The sequence below is a fragment of the Labrus bergylta genome, chromosome 3 (assembly GCF_963930695.1).
Source record: "Labrus bergylta chromosome 3, fLabBer1.1, whole genome shotgun sequence".
NCBI lineage: Eukaryota > Metazoa > Chordata > Actinopteri > Labriformes > Labridae > Labrus > Labrus bergylta.
The window spans coordinates 4017475-4036582 of NC_089197.1; the positions used below are offsets into that span (position 1 = coordinate 4017475).

At 42.7% G+C, this 19108-nt stretch overlaps 1 protein-coding gene across 2 annotated transcripts; it reads right to left on the reverse strand.

Annotated features, from left to right (window-relative positions):
• Window positions 1-6: 6 nt before the first annotated feature.
• znf507 (zinc finger protein 507) lies at window positions 7-16939 on the reverse strand. Of its 2 annotated transcripts, none has more exons than XM_020653445.3 (7): window positions 16820-16939; window positions 11848-14235; window positions 9116-9233; window positions 8880-8988; window positions 5041-5145; window positions 2036-2170; window positions 7-883 (listed from the first exon to the last, which is right to left on the reverse strand). In XM_020653445.3, the coding sequence occupies exons 2-7, from the start codon at window positions 14230-14232 to the stop codon at window positions 415-417; spliced, it is 3321 nt and encodes a 1106-aa protein (XP_020509101.3). In that variant the 5' UTR covers window positions 14233-14235; window positions 16820-16939; the 3' UTR covers window positions 7-414. The 2 variants fall into 2 exon arrangements, with proteins under 2 accessions (XP_020509101.3, XP_065808571.1); XM_065952499.1 differs by having other exon boundaries at window positions 16816-16914.
• Window positions 16940-19108: the final 2169 nt, after the last annotated feature.

Consider the following 19108-nt stretch of genomic DNA (forward strand, 5'->3'; position numbering starts at 1 on the left):
TGTGGGATTGCATGGTTTCTTGAGGTATGAACTTGTCCCTGGCTAGTGAAAAATCAAACTTGGTATAGAGCTCGTCCTCGTCCCTTAATGTCGGACACATTCTGAGTCTTTTTAATGTCAAAGTGTTCGACAACTTAACTTTAACGGCTTCTGAACGTTTCTTTTCTATATGCTACTCAGGAAATCATTTCATAATTGTTTTCTTCCCGGTTCAAGGTATCTGTCAGACTTAACGGAACATTGTGAGAGATAGCTTTAACGACGCGGCGGACATGAAATGGTTAGACCTTGACATCCACCAGAGCCACCTTGAGGTAAAGAAACTTAATGAAATACTTCTTGTTCTGTTTGCAGCAGATCGCAGTGAGAGCGCAGGGTCAGTGTTAATACAAAGAGAGGGAGATAGAGCAGCTCTCACTCTGCTGTTTGGAGGCCGGTCTGGCCTTCTGGCTGCTGCTGCTGCTGCTGCTCCTTGTTGAGGATGATGCTGATGATGTCTCCCTCGTGCTCCTTCATGTGCTCCATCAGACGCTCTTTACTGGTGGACTCAAAGCCGCAGATACAGCAGCAGAACAGGAGCACACAGTACTCCATAACCGGGCCGGGGGCAGCGGTCTGTCCGGTGCGTGGCTGGCTCTGGGACTGAGACTGGAGCTGTGCAGGGTCCTTCCCCTGGGGGCTGGGGGAGTCATTAGACCACTGTGAGGGGTCCGTGTTGGGGGTGGGGAGGCCTGCCGAGCTGTCCGCAGCCAGGCTGACTGCTGCTGTGGATGCGGGTGTTGGCAGTGTTTCCACCGGGCCCTTTGCTTTGTCCTTTGAGGGCTGGACCGCCGCGGGGCGCTCTGCCACCGTCTCCAGCACGGCAGACAACTTCTGAGGAGCTCTGAGGGAAGAATAGAAGAATGAGTACTCAAAGGAAATGAGCACAGTTTACATGCCACTCTTGAAGCATTGCTGGCACAATGAAAATATTTTCATTAGTCCGTTTCCTGTCTTTTTCTTGGTGCCATCTTTTTGAGGCTACATTCAATGAATAACACAGCTTAGTAAATCCCAAATGTATCATATCTGTGATGCAGTAAATATTTAAAAGAAAGCCACTAAGTTTTGGCCTCATGCTGAGAGAACAGATCAAACGTTTTCATATTATCTTAAGAAATGAAACGCAGGATGATGACAGTCAGCTAATGTTATATTCAATTCATATTGAAGTTATATTTATTATTAAATGAAGAGAAAAAGCATACAGAAGACAAAAACACCAACAGTGGTATGTTCAATCAAACATCTAAGCATTGTTGAAATGCACTTTTACTTTAGATCTGAAAAGCCATTCTTAATTATATCATTTATTTGTCCCCTTCACACAGAATGCAGAATTATAACAAAGCAAAAAACGGATTTCAGAAAACTTTTCTTGAACTATCACACTGATGTAACGATTTGGATTCTGGGCTCGTTGTTTAGTTGAAGCAACTACAGCATGAATATAATCCTTCAGCTGTTATCTCAGTAATCACCATCATGTTAAAACATTACTGAGAAATTTATATTGATATAAAAGTATTTTGGTAAGAACAAGTATTTGACATTTTCTGTTCAGATTTTATCCAAGAAAACTATAAAAGAAAACGTTCATTCACTTTTGAAAGCAAAACTTTGTTTTCCTTGTAGGTGCTGCTGGGGCTCAGATTTTCATTGACAACCAATGTTTGATCATTTGAGACACTTCAGGCTACAAATGGTGATGCTAATAGTTTGAGCTCCTACTGTCAGAGACGTTTATTTTATTGGTTTATTTGGCAGGGTGCAGCATACGTAAAGAAAACAACAGCAATGTTCAACATGAAGAGAACAATGCAGCGTCATCTACACATCTATTCAAACCTTAAAGCCTTCGTAGGTAAGGCGGTACATTCAACAAAGCCTTGTCCTGGACATTTGATGAAGATAGATGTAGATATTTGGAATTAAGAAATAAAGGCAGAAAGGCTCTCACAGTAGGATACCAGCCCACTCGAGCCCGTGTATTCACCTGCTGCTCTGGGAGATGGCCTCGTTGATGGCTTTGTTAACCTGCTCGTAGTTGTAGTTTTGGTCTCCGGCGTGCTTCCACATGTGGGATTTGAGCGAGGGGGGATGACTGCACACGTAGCCACAGAGGGAGCACCTGGAAGAGAGAATATTATCAAATAAGAGAAAGAAAAAGGAGAGAGAGGGTGTGCAGCAGAGTGAGAGCAGATCAAGTCGAGGGTGATTCAATATGCGTACTGAGGTTTGACTAATCCTTCTCATACTTTCTATCAAGAGGTATCATCCTGACTCTACAGAGGAGCTGGAGAGACAGTGAACGCCACGGAGAGGGGGGAAACGGATTTACAGCATGACGAAAAAGAATTATGGGTTGTGTCATTATGAACTGTTCAAATGCTTCAAGTTTCAGGTATCTTTTAGGATAAGAACTCGGGCATACTTCCCTCATCACAGCTAGATAATGTGAGATCAGGTTAATCATAAAACAACATTCAAATGGCTAGTGTGAATATCCTGATATGTTCAACAAGCTAGCCTCTTCTCCATGATGAGCTCCTTCAGCTAACACCTCACCACCATCAGACTGTACAACATCAGTGGGACCTTCAGTCTGTCTTCAACATGAACACTGATGTTCCCCACTGTAGCCATACCCATGACTCTTATCACACCTGTCATTGACTCCCTGAATCATTTCTTACAGCTTACACAGTAAGGGTGGTTCACACTAGGGACCCGGGGCCCGGATCCAAGTACCCTTGACCCCTAAAGCCCGGTTAATTTGATCAGTGTGAACCCAAACAAACCATACTCCTACCGTACTCAGGTACTGTGCCCGACTCCACTTGAAGAGGTGGTCTCTAGCTCGATTCATGTGTACTCGAGTACGGTCCACAGGAGATGTGAACGCAACCGTACTCAAACAAGGAAGTGGACCGCTACATGACGTAATTCTTAACGGCTCCTGTCGCTTCAAATCTGTTGTAAAAGTGCAGCACGGGCTCGTTTCATCCTAGTGGTAGTAGTAGGAGGGTTGTTGTTGGCGTTTCAGAAATAACTAAAACATCCACAGTTAGCATGATGCATACTGCCACCTGATTTACAGATGGAAGTGTACATCACAGAATGATGTTACTGATGTGAATGTACACCGGGGAAGGAGAGGAGAGGGGGGGCAAGCTTGCTCAGGCCCGGTAGGATACAATTGTGGATTTCACAGGGGTGTTTATTTTTGCTTCATGTGTTGATTCAAAGAGTCAGTTATATAAAAAATTATTAAACAACAATCAATCACTACAAAGAAGCAAAAAAATCTGAACTGGGAGTGAATTTGGCCCATCATCTTCTCCCAGTTTGAATTGACCCCCCATCAGCCGGTTGCCATTGACAACAAAAGTCAGACCATCTCTCAGTGATTTTGATAATGAGGCTCTAAGTCAGACACTATACAACATATGTTCAGCATCTCAGCAGATGTACTTATTCATAAAAAAAAGGAAGAAGTAGAGAAATAAGACGTTAAGAGCTTAAGGATACAAATCCTTGCTAAAGACCTGAGGATTAAAACTTTAAAAGAGATGTCAGGATTGTTAAACTACTTATGATCATAGTTGTCAGCTTCTTAACTTAGAAAGGATTTCCCTTCGGCCCAACATTAGTGCAGCACGACTCCGCCCTGCTGCTCCATGTAAACAATAAACCGAGCGGATAAATCAGTCCACATGGTTCATGGTGACATGGTTTATAAAAAGCCAGGGAGTGTGTTTTTTGTATTGTTGTAAATGTGTTCTCTACTAGGGCTGGGAATCTTTGAGTGTCTCACGATTCGATTGAGAATCTATTTTTGATTCTGGATTCAGAGTCTATTTCTGAATGAGTACATACTTCCGGATCTACTCCAGTCATCTGTGAGACTGGCTGAATATCTTTCTGCTCCATTTGGCATTCTACTGAGTAACAGAGCTAGCCTTAGCACTTAGCAGGGAGTGACTGATTGGGCACAAAAAAAACAATATTTGGAAGTTAAGAATCTATTTAAAATCTCACAAGATAAAAATCTTGGAATCGTTCACCCCCCCCCCACCATCTATTTTCTACTGTTGCTGAATCTCACCTCTCTCCCCGTGGCCTCCAACACCTCACAGTGGTTGTGTCGAATCAGAGCCGTGCAACCATCACTGAGTGAGTTGTGAAACTCTACAACGCCAAAAGACAACGCCAAGAAAAATATACATGGAGAAGATATACTGTATGTATAATGTTGGAATGCCCTCTAGTGGAGAAAATGTGTAACTACATGCTGATGAAGGCATTGGAAACTGTAGTGTGTTGGAAACTGTTAATGATAATAATACAATCTGAGACTGTAAATTTGAAACTACAAATAATAAGGAATGAAGACCTACTTGATGTGTATCAATTATCCCAGAATGCTGTCTCATGATATTATCGTAATCGTTGCCCATGCATTGCTTATTGTTTAGTAATGTATTGTTGGTTACCCTGTGATTCCCAGACTTAGGAAAGTTTCCCCTGATGCTTCAGTGTGAAAATGTCTCTTTTAAATCGGACTCTCTTATGAAAGTGCACGGACAGATGACGTTGAGTTCCCATTTAACAGAAACTCAATAGCGCTGTCCGTGTGTTTCCTTCAATACAGAAACATGGGCTCTCGAGCTATGCAGGTACTGATGACTGTATAATACAGCATCAGTATTCAGTGAAGTGGAAATCAGCAATCAGAGTCTGTCTCGGGGTTGAGGATATTTAACACTTGAAGGAGGGCTGAGTATTCACCCCCATTCACCTCCTCCACCCGCCAACCTCTAACAGTGCAATCAGAAGCTCATTGCTCAAGTCTCCAGGCTGGCACCAGAAAGCATCAACATGGTCAGACCAGCACAGACGATAACCCCCGGCGTCTTTGTAAAGGTGCAGCGCTTCATGCTCACCGATCTCACTGTCATCAGTCCTCTCTGCAGTGGATGCATGTTTGATCTATCTCACCTGTACTGCTCCAGTAGCTGCACAGCCTGGTGCTCCTGAGGGTGCCTCCTCATGTGGCTCTTCAAACTGTTCATGTTGGTGGTGGCAAAATCACAGCTACAACACCTGGCAGTGCGGGAAAAAAGGAAGAAGACGTTGAGAAGAGAGGAACATGGAGAGCAAGTGGCTACTTTAACAAGCTGCCTCTTGAACTTCTGTAGCTTCTTTGTGCTGCAGCCTGGAGCGAGGAAAAGGGATTTACAGCAAAAAAAAAATTCCCTTCAACAAACCCTTCAATTTTGAGAAATTGCCACTTTAAGAATAGAACAAATCACATTTTCTTCTTCCTTGTAGCTCTGTGGATGTTGCGGTTGGAAGATGAAACTGGCTTTGTAGTTGTTTAGAGGCGAATACTGTTCAAGGTCCGCAGACTAAACTTGCGGCCACTTGCTCTGCATTCAAATAAAGTTGCAGACAAAACAAAGGATTGCACGTCTTCATGATGTGAGGGTTACTGAGGCAGGAATACCAAAAAGACTCTTTACTGAAGAAAAGTCTTGGAGAACATTTTTCTCAATAAAGAGAAATATTTAATGTGGACTAAGGGAACCAGGCATTACTGTGAAGATAATGATGCTGAATTATTCGCCCGCTCACATTAAATATAACATTCTTGTACTGTGACATTTAAACGTCGTAGTTGCCAGCTTAATGAGAAGATATCAACAATTAATGGTCAAAGTAGGTGCCATATGGTGAAGATGTTTGAGTGCAACTACCATGACAACAAAGCAGGTCAAGTGAAACTAACTGTCTTTAAACTGCAAATGATACACCCTCTCTTTTCAAATCTGACTAAACTGTGATGATGAAACTAAAAGAACACCATTACCTTTCCAACGTGATCACCACGCAAAAGGATTGTGATCATTACCACCTGTATCCACATATGCACTCCTGAAAATATCTAGATCATTTCAGGAGGACTGCTCCAGATAGTCTCCTGACCTGACTGTTTTCATATGCACCTCACAGCGAGAGACTATCCCTGTCAGACAGGAGGGGGGAGGGGGGGGGGGAAGGGGGTCTCCTGAGGACCTTAAAAAAACAATGCAGAAGCAGCGGATGAAGCAACAGAGGACGTGTAGGCCAACGGAATGACATGACATTGCTGAATTCTCCAGAGAATATCCTGCTGCGTTCTCACATCAGCTCACTCGGACTTGCTGCGGAAAAAAGTCCTAGGAGTCTGACAGGAGAAACTCCAGGTGAAGTCTGAGCCAATAATGTGGCTGTTTGCGTTCAGCTGCTCCTGTGGAGGTTTTTCAGGAGATTTCCACTAGTGTGAAAGCCCTATATATGAGAAGAATGATCTCTGGACTGTAAAGACCGTATCAAATCCACAGCACAGACGGTACAACGCAGCGGGATCTTTAAAGAGATGTTAAGCTATTCCATTTCAGTGATAGAGAGGAATGAATATCAGTCAAGCTTCAGTCCCTCTACTTTTTTTGAGATGTGTAATTCGGCACTCTTTACCTACTCGGCAGCTGTAACAGATGGATAAGTATGAGCATTTGTCCAGTCAGCAGTTTTTACATTTGTCCTTTTGTTAAGTCATTCACGTTTGAAGTGCTAAGCGAGTGATCGGTGTTTCCATAGAAGGCCTACTGAGGCCATTGGCTCTAATTCCACTAACTACACATTGTAGTGTCTTATTAAGTATTACATGAGTGTTTTATGTTGCCGTTTGCCTCTCCCAGCTGTGCGCTGGTATATTTTTATCCTGTTGGCTCTGTAAATCCGATGTGAAGGCAACACAATGAATACACGGGTGAAGTGCTAACTTTAAAGCTTTTAATCTAAAGTGTTAACAAATTAGACTGCCAGTGAAACAGTGGAAAGCAGTAATGGTGTGTTCATCCTTCTGCACCTCACTAGGAGCCAACAATCACACTTTTTCCTCCAGAGGCTTTGTTTTTAGTTCAAAGACACCTGAAGGCCTAACTGTTGTTCATGTAGACTTTAAATAACACATGATTCAGAGTTTATTCTGAATGTTACCACATCGTTAAACTGCCAGACATTGTAAGCACATGATGCCGTTTAAAATAATCAGACACTTTATGTTCATAGGAAAAAAGAAGGTATTTGCTAAGTGGAGGCATTTATAGAAGTGTTGTAGTCAAGACCACACTAACCGAGACCAAGACATGCCTGAGACCAGAGTGCTCCGAGACCGAGACCATAAATATCAATAAAAAAATCATCATCTTGTGTGCAGGCGGCGGGGAGACAGGAAGGTGGCAGCCGTAACCCGGTGGATACAAATCTAATTATGATGTATTAAAGTTAATTGTTCTTTAAGAAAGAAGCGTTTTTCCTTCTAATCAAAGTAATGACGTGGGGAAATAGCCGATCAGTGGTGGTCTTGATTTAAAATCTGAAATCCGTCCAGTCAGAGACCGAGTAAAAATGCTTTCGATTTCGAGACCACACAGATCTTCAAAAGCGGGTCGAGTACTACGACACTTCATCTTTAACCATTTTCTTTGTGGCCACAGTCATCTGTCCACAAATAAATTGCTGAAACAATCACATCTCCTGACGGTTCTTTTGCCAGTACACAGTACTGCTGGCAAAAACATGCAGTTAAAAGCCACTTGACCTTTCCATATTAGAAATGTCAGGTGTTTATTTTAGTCCATCTGATCTGAGAGCATACTGTTAAGAAAGCTGAGTTGAACAGCTGGATGAGTTCACACCTCATGGCAGTGTTGTGTTAACACACAGGCTAAGTGAGGAGAAGAGAGACACAGAGAGAGAGAGATCGCTGAGCTGCTCAGAGCACACACAGGAATATACTGCCATCTAATGCACAGTTCTGAAACGACAGGGACGACACTCAGGAACCAGCACATTAGAGAAAGGCTGGTCTGAATTGTTCAGCTTTGGTTTTGTAATTGATTATAAGGGTTTGTTGTTGTTTTTTTTAAATGGTATTAAAGGTGCTTGTAAAGAAATGGAAATGAGGAAAACGACGATGTCCTTTTGAGAATAAATTTTCTTTAACAAGCTTTTGTCAGAAAAAAATAAATAAATTAGTATCATTGTAGACCTACAAACTTTAGGCCACGTTCTCATCGTGACATTTGGGTCGCTTTCACATATGAAGTCTGGTGGACTCGGTGCGACTCAGAGCTGAACAGTGTTGCATTTTTTATTTGGTTCGGTTTGCTTTCACACTGCACTCTGTCAAGTGACCAAAAGCCTGTCAGATGTTATGTACTGTAGCAACCCGCCACTAGTTGGGGCTGTAGCTCCGGTCAGTATACTATGACCCTGAAGTAAACAACAGGACAGTGGAAGATCCTGCAGCGTCCCGTAGCGCTGTGCAGTTTGTCAGTATTTTGATGTATAAAATGGAGATAAAGACCTCATCTGTCGGCTGTGACAGGTTTAACTGGCATATCCAGACCGGAGCAATGTGTAAATACACTTGAAGGCTGGTGTTGTTAGCAATGCTAACGTTAGCCATGCTCGTCAAAACTATTTGAAATCGTTTACAGACGGCCAATTTCACCCCACAATGCACTGCTTCTCGGTTCACTCCATTGTTTTGTTTTGGTGGCGTTCTCACCTACAGCGAACCGAACTCTGGTGAACTTGGAAGCAAACCGAGACCGCGTTTTTAAGCCGACCAGAGTTCGGTTCTTTGCTCATTTGAGCATTCACACCACCCCAAACCAAACCAACTATCCGACAAAGCGCACCAGACATCGTTTGGTCGTTTCAAACGGACCAATCAGCTCAGGTGTGAATGCACCTGTAGATGTTAGTGGTACATTTTAACAACTCACCGATAAGGTTTGTCAGAGTTATGGATCCGCCGGTGGTTCCTCACCCCGACATACGTAGAGCTGGTGTAGTCGCACACGTCACATTTATACATCTTCTGTAAACCACATTCTGTAAAAGATGAAAAAAGAGCGTCAGGATCATGTGGTAATGTGATGACGACATGTCAGCTAGCTGTTTAAGTATTGGTCTATCTTTAAATCTAAAGACACAAAGAAGCTTTAAAGACATCTCTTACCTTCGTCTGTGACCCGGTCGGCGTCCTCCACCGCGGCCACAGCGTCGTTAACGGGTGTGAGAACTGCGATGTCGCTGCTGAAGCTGTGATGTTCCCTTTCATGACTTCTTAACTGACTCTAAGAAATGAAACACACACACACACACACACACACACACACACACACACACACACACACACACACACACACACACACACACACACACACACACACACACACACACACACACACACACACACACACACACACACACACACACACACACACACACACACACACACACACACACAATTCAACAAGGCAGCTTACTTTGATCTTTTCTGCCACTTTGGACTTGCAAGCAAAATAATAAAAGTAACCTGAAGTTTTTCTACTCTGTTTTATATGATCTACTAAATCTGAGTAATTAAGGCCCCGTGTCCATCTAGTGTTTTTTACTGGGCAGAAAAGCGCTGGCTGTGTTCTGCACATCCGTCCTGTCTCCATGACAACAGTCTGTTGACAACGTCTGCTGTATGACCGACACTGCTCCGTTGCTTTATTACTGTATGTTTTATATTTGAGGTCTTTTTTCCCAGCCGACACGGAGCAAAGAGGAAGTGGCAACAAAAAACAGGACCCATAGGAGGTAATAATACGTAGAAATATCTTCTATTTTGAAAAGAGCGGCGGTGACGTCAACGGCGCCTTTTTGAAAGTTTAAAGATTTTCAACGTGAGAGCTTGGAGCAGACACAGAAAAGGTGGAGTGCTGAGCTTTTTGTCTGAAGGCAGGCCGCCTGCTGCTGCAGACACTTTCTACTTATTGAAAACAAATGTAAAAAGACGCTGGCTCTCAGAACAAAATGCAAGGTTGACACACGGCCTTAGGCTGTTAATTTATTAGAAAATGTGAATTCTACTTATTCTATTGAGTAAAACACATTTAAAGAATACAAAACTCTTTGTTTCAAACTGGAAGAAATACTCTCAGGAGAGAATGAAAAGTGATTGACGTGCACTGATAGTTTTTCCTCTACCCCACTGATCCTCACTTCAGGATCTGATACAGTATCATATCGGCGGGCCAGCCTTCACCCCGTACAGCTACAAACTTTCTCAGAACTAACTTCCAAATCTGGGGGATAACACGATGAACTTGATGAAGGATGAATAATCTGGGCTGCAGATCGGCACTGGAGTCCCATGATAGCAGAATAATCAATAGTTTTCTCCTCTGCCTGTTTCATCACACTGAAGCAAACTTTCTCTGCAGCGCTGCACCACACTCCTTCAACTTTTATGTCTCGTCTTTGACTTCACACGCAAGAATAAACTCAGCCTTTTTAAGAGTAAACTCATTTTTTTACTCTTTGACTCAAAAACTGTATCAGAATATAAAGTTATACACATTTTCACAGCTTATTATGAGCAATTGCCTATACGAATCTCACCCCAGAATAAACTCTGCATCAGCTCTCATTGGACATATATGTCTAATGAGAGCTGATGCAGAGTTTATATCGTTGAGTTGAAGTGTATTAAGAAATTTTGAATTAAACAATTTTCTAGCAAACAGATTTAAATGTCTGTTATTGGCTCATGATGTGAATACAATACCCCAGTCATTTATTTGGATTAGGCCCCCCACTGGTTAAAGATATGCATGACAGAATGTTTATATGTATGCTGTTGAACTCCAGGGTCAAAGCCTGGCGCGGGAGCTGTGGAGCAGGCTCAGAACACCGAGGGCATCATGGGGCTGATTGAGGTGTATACATGCAAGAGTAAATCGAACCCTAACAGCATCATCTAAGGATGTTAGTCCGACTTTGAGAAATCTGACTCAGTCGGACAAACGCGTTGATATGTATTTTAAAAGGTCCAGTTTCAGTCAGTCCAATGAGTGATGATACACTGAGAGCAGGTGTGTATTTCACTTTTTCAAATCTGTGCCTGTACTGTTTGACTCAGAGGAAGATGCAGTGCGTCTAAACGTCATTCCTTTGCACCTTTATTAAACTTGCCTCAAGTGATTCGTGTGCTCGAGCTTTGTCTTTGACTTGAAGAATGTATCCACCTCTCTGAGAGCACCGAGCTCCATTTGAGGAATCGACTGAAGCGCAAGACTTTTCTTCTACTTCACTACTAATGTATGTCAGGAAGAGAGAGAAGTGAACAGTAGAGTAATCGGCATGTTACAATTTTCTTTTGTATCCTTTCTTTCAAAAGTTTAAATTAAATAACCCCTCTGCAGCCTATTAGAAAATCAATCTGTCTGGGCCTGTTGTACAAGTTTGGGTGTTTATGTTGAGCTTTCTTGTTCTGTTTCTGCTTTTTATTTTTCTTCATTTGAACTAACCAGGCACAATGTAAACATAGCTAAATATGTTGGTGCAGGAGAAACTGTTACCCAATGCTACATGAAAAAAGTGCACAGCTGATGTTATATTTTCTAGAGCATCAGCATAAAAATGTCTAAATGTGTATAAATGCACCGTTATATCCACTTTGTAAAACAAGCTAACAAGCTCTGTAGAGTGAGAAAAGTGAGTGACAGCGTGGAGCCCTCTCCCTCCTCGTCTGTCTACACCAGCAACAGAGAGGAGAACAGACACAGGATGTCAGGGTAAAAATGACGCTCCTTCGTGCTGCATTGCTTGTTGGCAGCTACACACAACAGATTCTCAAACTCTGAACATGATTATTCTTTGGAGTTAAAATGCTACGTGTTAGCATTAACATCTCCTCACCTTGTAGTGGAAAGCTTCTGGGCACAGCTTGCACTGATACATCCTGGTCTTGCAGTGGTGGATCATGTGACTCTCCAGGTCCTTACTGTCCGAGGCGATGTGCTCACAGATGGGACACTGATACGGCTGCCTCTGCCTGTGCACCCGTAGGTGCTGCTTAATGTAGCCCTTATTGCCGCTGCTGTAGTGACACAGGCGACACCGATACGGCCTTTCACTGCCGGGGAAGTAGTCCACCAGACCGCCATCGGACGAAGAAACTAAGCCGTCCATTCCAGGGATGGTGATGTAACCCGCAGCCGCAGCTCCTGACACCACACCGCTCACGTCTCCATTTTGGAATTGCGCATTGTCCTGAAGCTCTTTCAATATGTCCTCATCTGAGGCGTTCTGGTCTGAGCGCTCTCTTAGTCTCTCGATGACGGTAAGAAGCGACAGGCTGATGCCAGCTTTGGCTGCAGGGCTCTCCTCGTCTCCCTCTCCCAGACAGAGGGACCCCAAATCATCTTCTCTTCCTTTGCTGTGCAGCTTCAGGTCCAACAGAGCCGCTGTCGTCCCTATGTCAGATGTCTTGGGTCCGTCTGCGGTCACCTCTAAGAGTTTCTGGCACTGTGTCTGGGTCGTGATACTTTTCAGATTGACTTTGGCACTGGAGGTGGGGAGCTCGGGGGTCCTCATGGGCATAGCAACCAGGGCCTCGGCAGCCAGAGAGTGCAGCCGGAGAGACTCAGAGTGGGTCCTCTTGCGACCAGCTGGTGGGATGTTTTCATCCCGAGGAGAATCGCTGCTCTTAGGGACAGAGGGTGTAATATCAGCTCCGTATTGCTGGATGTCAGTGTCACTACCGGCGCTGAAGCCAATCTCCACCTCTTCCTTTACAGGTACACCGTGGTGCTGCTCTTCCTCCTCTGCAGCCAATAAGCTTTTGTCCCTGTCCACATCTGGGTTGAGTAGAAGAGGGTTAGATGCCATGACTGAATCCTCGGCTGAAGGAAGGCGTTCGACTATCACGTTGATATGGCCGGCGCTGTTTGGACTGCTGTTGATAATCTTCTGAGCGGATGACAGTAAACTGTCCGTGGTAGAATTGTTATCATGGTGATTAACAACTTCCATCTCAGCCTCTGTCGTTACCTGCACCTCCACCAGGGGCTCCTCGGATGTCAGGTCTTTGAGAGGGTACACACTCTCCTCTTCCTCTGTCTTTGGACTTTTACTCAGATCAGAAACGGGATTAGTCAACACGTCCTGGTTGTTCTCAAGAGCCACTGGAGCAGAAAAGAGCTGGAGCTTGAAGGCAGTGGGCATGCTTTTCTCCTGAAGAACCGGGGACAGAACAACTATCTCCTCTCTGTTTGATATAGTGTTGGCGGCAGCCTGGGCCTCTCTCTTTGCTGGAGCCTCTTCTTCATCCTCAAAGATGGGGTAAGAGCAGTCCACCAGGCCGGCGTGCTTCCAGGCATGGGTCTTGAGCATCCGCTGCTGGCTGCACACATAGCTGCAGATCAAGCAGCGGTACAACCCATACTCCTCGTAGCTGTACCACTTCTTCTTCTGTGGTAGCTCTTTGGATTCCTCTGCTGAGCTTTTGATGAACTCTGTTTCGATGCTGCTCCCAGTCCAGTCTCCCTCCTGCTTTCTTAAAACCTCTTCCTTGTCCTCGCTGTAGGAATCACAATGACTCGTGTTCAGGTTGCCGCCGTTGTCGAAGTGCATGCTGACATGTTGCTCCAGCTGCCTCTGGTCTCTGGAGGTGAAGCGACACTCGGAGCACATGAGGATGAGGTCGCTGTGCTGCTCATTGTGCTGCTTTAGGTGCTCCTTCAGCAGGGGCAGCGTTTGGGAGAGATAGGGGCACAGGCTGCACTGGTAGCACGTCACAGTCCGCTTGTGGTCGCTGCTGACGGGGTTCTCAGCGACCTCTGTTACCATGGAGCCGATGTTGTTGTTGTTATCATCCCCTGACAAAGTAGAACCAAGAGCGCCGTCATCTACACTGCCATCTAATCTAGCATCCACTACATTTTCCTCCTCCTTAACGTTCCTCTTTATTTTTCTAAAGGGAGAGTCTGCTCTGCTTCCTCTCGTCCTCTCCCCACCACCGCCCTCCCCCCCCGCAGCGAGGGCATGTTGAAACGCCCTTTTCTGTCCCGCCAAGGTGCAGCGACGCTGGGGACGCTTCTCGACAATTTTGCTGAGCTTCTCGATGACCTGGATGAGAGAGTCTGCAGCTTGTTTCTGCTGAAAGCTGTGGGAGGCGTCCTCCTCTACTGCCTGCTGGGACAGAGTTTGGGGGACGTGTCCCAGTGCTGAGGCAGTGGAGGACGAAGAGGAGGCAGAGGAGGAGTGTGTGACGAGTACAGCCACATTGCTGATCTCCTCCATGACCTAGCAGAGAGAGGAAACACAGAAATGAGTGTTAACTATATGCAGTAATAGGAACACTATTCTAAAACAGAAAGAAGTATATCTGAAAACAATGCCTAAATGCTCCACGATAGTTTTGTCTACAATGTGCCTTTAAATCAGAATTCAAACCATCACCAACACTTCAACTCATACATTAATAATTACAGTTTAAGCATTGATAAAAAAAAGGTGGGTGGCATCAACTTTAACCCAGCTTAGCCACATGCTTATGGTACAACAAAACAATATGGAACAGTTTAATTCACATTGATTTTAAAGAATATCCGTCTCTGGTTCCTAATATTTTCCACTTTGTCCCCTGTCTAGATTTTCTTTGAGTAGTTTTAACTGGTTTATAAAATAGAATCAAATCAATTCTGGTGGATTTATGTCTTGGAAACGCAAACAAGACCATTAGTGACGAGATGAACTTTACTATACAGAAACTTCTAATGCATTACGCTGCTGTCACAGGTAGGTGTCAGACAAATTATTACACGGGCACGCTGAAGAAACAGACTTTATCTTTTCAAGTTTTCCACAGCAGAGATTCACAATGGGTGATACATCAGACTGTTTAAATAAAGCAGGGGGAGATTTGTGTCCTTAAACACTACTTAAACATGTCGAGGACGATGTATGCTCTCAGTTGATGTATCATGCAACATAATTTATCAGACCAGCATGATGACACATGCATCTATCCCTGGATTTAAAGGTTTTTAAATAAATATTTTACTGGGAATTATTTTTTATCTCTCAGTGCTGTAAGCAATCAGTAATGTTTATCTGAATAATAGGGCTGAACTATAATGGGAAAGTGACATTGTGATATCTTTTCTCTCTGCGAGATAAATGGAAAAATACAGTTATAAAGTTATTCCAAACAAATGCAGCGAGTTTCAAGAGGCTTAAATATGGACAATAACATTTCAATCTTTCACTCATGATTTAATTAATACGAATTTTAAGTATATTTTAACTTAGGCCAGCACTATATGAGAAAAAATAACTTCCAACAAAGAAGAAAAACTATAACATGACTGAAAATAAATTCATTTGAACAATATGCAGAATGTGTTTTTGGATGTCTGGGGTCCCCAGCGGGGGTCACGAGGCCAAAAAAGGTCACGAGCCAAAAAAGTACTTTTGTTTCCATACTGCACACAAAGCTAACGCTGTTGGAAACAGGAGAAAAGTTTGCAAAACACATGCTAATAAAGTGAGGCCTTTTACAGGAACGGAAACTTGTACTCGTATAAATGTCTTTAATCTGAGGGCTCAGCGTGATTAACAGTTTAGCCCTTTGTATGTATTATGTGTTAAAAAGAGAGGATTGAGATAATCTGGCTTTCTGCATCCAAGACTTTTCAACCGATGTTATCATCAGGTCAGAGTTTATATTGGTATGTAGAACACACAAAGAATACAACACTTTTAGACGTTGAAAAATGAAACAATGGAGCCACTTCTCTTCCAAAAATAAGTGTTATGATTAGGCATGCTTCTATTTTGAAGTGCACTGTTTACCCAGAGTCGAGTGAAAGGATCCACTGTTTAGCAGGAAAGGAAGCAGCCCAAAGGACCCCCGTGATAAGGGGTAATAGCTTAACTGGTTCATGATAAGACCCGCCTCTGCTGGTCAACACAAAGCCTTCAAGACAGGAGCACCATGTGCTTGTGTTTACAAACTAAGCTTGAGGGGAAACAGCTCACAAATCCTGTGGTTTTAAGAATCCAGAACACTTCCCTAGTTCTCACTTTTCTGACCACAACTCAACCTTCCTCATTTCTCCCACTTCTGCATTCGTGGGACCGTGTGTTTCAACAATAGTGGGGAGGCATGCATGGAGAGTGGGCAGCCAAATAAACGCAAGAAGCACTGGCTGTAACCCTGCTTAGTTTCCATGGTAACAAGCACAGCGTAGCTATAAATAATAAAACAGTTATGGTTGTTTTATTGAAAATGGGATTGTTTAAACGGGAACTCAAACAATCCACCACGGTCACGTCTGTCTGTCACTCACATAATGTGAGAGTGTGATATTTAAACAGAGCTGGAGTGAGACCCTCCAGCTCTGTCAGGGGCTAAAAATAACACACACACACACACACACACACACACACACACTCTCACTCTCACACACACACACACACACACTCACACACACACACACACACACACACACACAGATGCAGTTAAAACAATAAAGAGACGTTACCATGGAGACAAGAAAATGAACTTAAAGTGAAAGACACACTGTTAGCTTCACAGCCTGCTATGCTATGCAAACACACACACACACACACACACACACACACACACACACACACACACACACACACACACACACACACACACACACACACACACACACACACACACACACACACACACACACACACACACACACACACACACACACACACACACACACACACACACACACACACGAGTCTCACACAGAGCTAGCAGTTGCTCACATGAATTTAAAAGAACAGCTGAATCATCGTTTCGGTAAATGAGTGACGGAGGAGCGAGTTGAATAACAAACATACTCACTGAGGGTTTAAAGCGCGACGCTCTTTGTCCTCAACACATAAAAAAACTGCTTTGTTTTAGTCGTTAGCCATAAAAAAGAAGTGGCCTCCCTCTCTCTCTCTCCCACATTGCAAAATGGCGAGGATGGAATACGAGTCACGTGACCTGGAGTTTTGGTCAGGTGACCAACGCGGACACGTTGATTGACAGGTCGGCCTGATGCTGCGTTCAAGTGCTCAACACGATGTCGCTTTGTGGAAACACACGGGTTTGTCGAGTGACATTTTATCGATAAAGAGAAAGCAGATTGGATGAATAATGAGAAAATAAGAGGAAAATTGGTTAAATGTATTTTTTTATTGCAATCCCTGTGAATGTATATTCTATATATATATAATTGAATTTAAATTATCAACTCATATGAATAATGCTACACACTGTGTGTTTTTAATTTTAATAACAATAACTCTGGAGGTGTAAATACCTTGTATTATTCTATTATTGTATTTTTTTACCCTTTATTTAACGGATGTAAATATGTTTGATTTTTAACTTCTTGTTATTTTTAATAATTATATTCCTGCTTCCTGTTTTCTAGAGCTGTTGTAACACAAAAATTTCCCCCATGGGGGATCAATCTTTAATTTATTCACACCTTTAATGCAAATAGCCTTCTGTAAAACTCTACCTTATGTAAATGACCCAACCTGTCACATAGCCTAACTACATTTTGTATTATCATGATGTTTACTTCAGCATCTTTTGCACTACTCACCTTATTTAGTCTTGTACATATTATTCTTTGCTCATTTGTTTATTGTTGATATTTAATGTTGTACTTTTGAGAATGTTCAGTTCACCAAAGTTAAATTCCTTGTGTGTGTAAGCATACCTGGCCAATAAAGCTGATTCTGATTCTGCACATTAAACATATCTGCAATATTCACCAATACATGCAAGAATTTCCATTTATGTGTTAGTGTCTAGTCTTTAAGCCTTAAACAATTTTTTTTGTAATTAATTTTAAAAAGGAAGCAATTAAAGTTGCTGAGGGCAAGATAAGACTTCAAGTTTCCTTTGTTTTCATACGTGTGTTGTTTTATTTTTGTGTGACGTCTGCTTTAGATTCATTGTCAGACTAAAATACCTGAAGCGATTTCTCATGCTTTGCATTGTTTCTATTTAGCCTTGCCCCTCCCCCACCACTGTCAATTCCTCCGGGCCCCACTGTGGGAATCACTGCTGAAGACAACAGATATTTTCTTAGGACTGTTTTTACTCACAAAACACACTTCCTCCTTTGAGACATGATTGAACTTTAGAATGTAAAACTAATTTATTGGTCTCTCCACTTTTCTTTTACATAAGCCTCTTTTGCTAACGTCCCTACAAGGGCCATATTCGTTTTCAGAAAGCCTTTATTGAAAACTAAAAACTGCAAACTTTCAATTCTTACACCCCAGAGTCAAAGCAAAGAAGTGTTTTGATTCCAAGTGCTCCTCCAAGTGCTCAGCTCAGAGTCTGCTGTGATTTCTCTGGGTGAAAATTAACCCTAAACAGAAAACATAAACCAAAATCCATATGAGGAGAAAATTAGCTTTCTTTTTCATTTTAGTCTCCCGGGCCTCATAGATTAAAATATGCTCTTTCTGTAGACTTAGCTATTTAGCTTGGATATTTTCAGGCCGACCTTTAATCAGGTCTATGTCTTCAGGGAAAGCTAAGTCTGGTATGGGAGTACACTTTAACTAAAACAAAATAATAAAATGATTTAGAAGTCTAAATGTTCTTATTGATAATGATAATAATATAAATTGTGACTTTCATCAAGTGGAAGAGTAGGGGGAAAAATGTTACCTAATTTGAATTCCTGTGTAACAATGACACTTAAACACTGTAAAAAAAAAAAACAACAAAAAAAAAACATTACCGAAAGATTATCATCATTACTGTGTGTTCACAGAGCTGTATAAGAAAAGGCTGCAGTAGATCATCTGGAGTTCATCACAGGCTGTGGTGGAGCTTTAGTTCAGGGAAGACCTGTAACATTGTATACAGCTGATCGCTACCCTCTAGTGGTTACTTGAAGACAGTGCATCTACTTTCCTTACTGATATGAACAGTGTGGAAACTACAGCATCAGTCTTGAGCTGTACAATTAAAAAGTCATTTTTTCCATAGAAAACCACATTTAAATTAACCATAAAAAATGATTGCAGACACAGTTTCCCAGACTTTATATTTAGACGAGAGAGAATTGCAACACATGTTGATCTCGTTGCCACTTGGAGATTCATGAATGTAGTGTTT

What these genes read in the sequence shown, in the direction of transcription:
- znf507 (XM_020653445.3), bottom strand. Translation starts at nt 14,232, where the DNA reads ATGGAGGAGATCAGCAATGTGGCTGTACTCGTCACACACTCCTCCTCT. An exon ending in AACTCTGACAAACCTTATCG is followed by an intron (nt 5,146 to 8,879) that starts GTGAGTTGTTAA and finishes CCGCACTGCCAG; the next exon opens with GTGTTGTAGCTGTGATTTTG. An exon ending in CAGCTACTGGAGCAGTACAG is followed by an intron (nt 2,171 to 5,040) that starts GTGAGATAGATC and finishes TCTCTCTTCCAG; the next exon opens with GTGCTCCCTCTGTGGCTACG.